Consider the following 2,500-nt stretch of genomic DNA (forward strand, 5'->3'; position numbering starts at 1 on the left):
CTTAGTGGTCGCGCCATTTTATCAACCAATGAGCAATGAGAAGGAAAACCAAAACTAATCGCGATTTGCACGCGCGATTTTTCCCGCGCTTTGAACAAGTTAAGGCCCAGTATTACGGGCAACATATTTCGTGCAACTTGTCGCGCAACAATGTTGCGTTGCAAGTTGAGATGGTTTGTTGTGCGTATTACGACCTTCTTGCGCAACAAATTTTTGGGTTGCAACAAGTAGACGTCGCTTTTACTTTTTGCAACATGAAAATTTGTTGCGCAAGAAGGTGGTAATAAGCGCACAAAGTATCTCAACTTGCAACGCAACATTGTTGCGCAACAAGTTGCACGAAAAATGTTGCCCGTATTACTGGGCCTTTACATGGAATTGCTGCGAATTTGGAATGGTTCATTTTGCTCTGTGATTGGTCGAAGTAATTACTTTGGTATTTGTTTTTACGACACTTGATTGGAAACCACTCCTACCTCTAACCATATGGCTTCATAGCTCAGATAGTCCAACAGTGCGCATGCATTGCAACTGCACGTTTCAGGGTTTGAGTACTGTTTAAGGCTGGTTTTGTACATCTTCTTTGGAATGTTCTTCACTTAGCAAATCGTGTACTATATGAAGGTCTGAAATGTCATGGGTTCATGGTCTGTGACGCAATTTGTTTTTCACGCATTTAAACTTTCTTCTCCCTCCTTTAACGAGGGTAAAACACTTTAGAGTTAGAACTGATAAACTAGTGGTCCTCATTATCATTATACTATTCATAAAATCTAATAAAGCAAATGACTAATGGCTAAATACTAAAATAGTCCTGTGTATGATGTATAATTGTTCTTTAAAAGCTGTACATTCTGACTAGATCAAATATTAATAGGGAGCTTATTCCACTCTTTCACTGCCTCGACTGCAAAAGTTCTTCCTCCCTCTGTTTTGCGCAAGTATTTCGGGCATCTCAGGCTTATGCTTCCATTCCTCGACTGCCTGGTAGAAGTATCACTAAACTGTGTCAGTGTATTGAACAGAAACTCAAGGTATTGGCCATTAAGGCATTTGAACACAAGGCATAACTTGATTACATTAATTTCGTCATAAAATGGTAACCATTCCAATTTCTTAAAAAGCTTAATTCTCCTCTCCTCTTTTGTTCTAACCCCGAGAATTACTCTTGCGGCTCTTTTTTGCAACCAAAACACCCTTTTTATATTATTAGTGGAGGTCGACCCCCATATGAAGCTACCGCACATCATAACTGGTTTGCAATTGATTGTAGGTTTATAAAAAGTAAGGCGGCCCCTCATTTAGAGGAAGATAATGTCTCCCTAAGCGGAGCTGCACAGACAAGAATGAAGTTGTTTTTTTTTTTTCTGAAATGTGCACATAAAACAATATGCGCCCCTTTAACATTCTCAATGAGGAAAAATATACACGTCTTTTCACAATCTTTACGGTATTTTTGCTGAATGAAATAAATGTGTGTATTTGGTTTTTCTTGTCTCTTTCGGTTTTTATGTTGTTATTGCAAAGCACTTTTTCGAATCTTTCTTTGTATTTTTCGTATTTTCCAAGATATTAATGAGTGCTTGGAGTTTACTTTCCAATGTCAAGATGAATCACAGAAGTGCGAGAACACCTATGGATCATATAAATGTGTTTGCGAAGAAGGATTGTATTGGATAGACAACAAATGCCAAGGTAAGAAAAAATCAACACCAACAGCAAGTTAAACTATTTGTGTCTTAAAATCGAGATTAAAGTTACTTGATTTCTGTCACTTATATTGAAGTCATGTTCTTGTTGTTACGGGTTGCCATGCGAAGCATTTGGATCCTCAACTTCTTGAAACATTTAATATTACAATTGCCTCAGCAGATGACTTGAGTCAGTTGAAATTATAGCGAGCTTATTAAGTAATTACTGGAAATTACTGCATAGTATCAATTAGAAATGGTTTTTGCAGCGCTGATACAGTGAGTGTTCCTTTGTCTCTAAAGGACTCGGTAAAGGCGAGCCACCACCTCCACCGCCACCTGCTCCGGAGCCAAAGCAACCATCAGAAGAGGAAAGAATAGAGTCTGTAAACATTGACATTCAGGGACTCAACACATCCGAGGTAAGATCTACCATAGCGACATCGACAAAAACGCCAAATAAACAATGGCTCTGCGTACACGTTTTTTACTCGTGTCCATTTCTTTCCCTTTCAACCTCGAATCTGCGACGTGAGCACTAAAGCATTAAAGGAGAAATTTTAATATTATTTCGTCATTCTTCGTTATCGGAATAACGGATACCTTTCTGCAAGTTATTGCAAATTTGGTCAGAAATAACCCCTGAGGTTACGATGGTTTCCACCGCCAAGCTCCGGTCGCAACCTATCTGGTTTAACTCTCTTATACGTATTGAAAAAAAACCAGTATATTTTAAGTTGTGGGCTACAAATGGAATCCAAACTATTAGCGATTTAATGATCAACGACGGAACTTTTTTGTCCTTCTCG

General features: G+C 38.6%; 1 protein-coding gene across 1 annotated transcript in view; it reads left to right on the forward strand.

Moving 5' to 3' along the window:
- The window catches only part of LOC138026820 (mucin-like protein), a 15,608-nt gene that overhangs the window by 7,061 nt on the left and 6,047 nt on the right, over positions 1-2,500 (forward strand). Inside the window, exons 6-7 of the mRNA XM_068874276.1 lie at positions 1,570-1,695; positions 1,995-2,113. Coding sequence (XP_068730377.1) covers positions 1,570-1,695; positions 1,995-2,113 — 245 coding nt within the window. The remainder of the gene's footprint in view (positions 1-1,569; positions 1,696-1,994; positions 2,114-2,500) is intronic.

This window comes from Montipora capricornis, chromosome 12, assembly GCF_036669925.1.
Source record: "Montipora capricornis isolate CH-2021 chromosome 12, ASM3666992v2, whole genome shotgun sequence".
NCBI lineage: Eukaryota > Metazoa > Cnidaria > Anthozoa > Scleractinia > Acroporidae > Montipora > Montipora capricornis.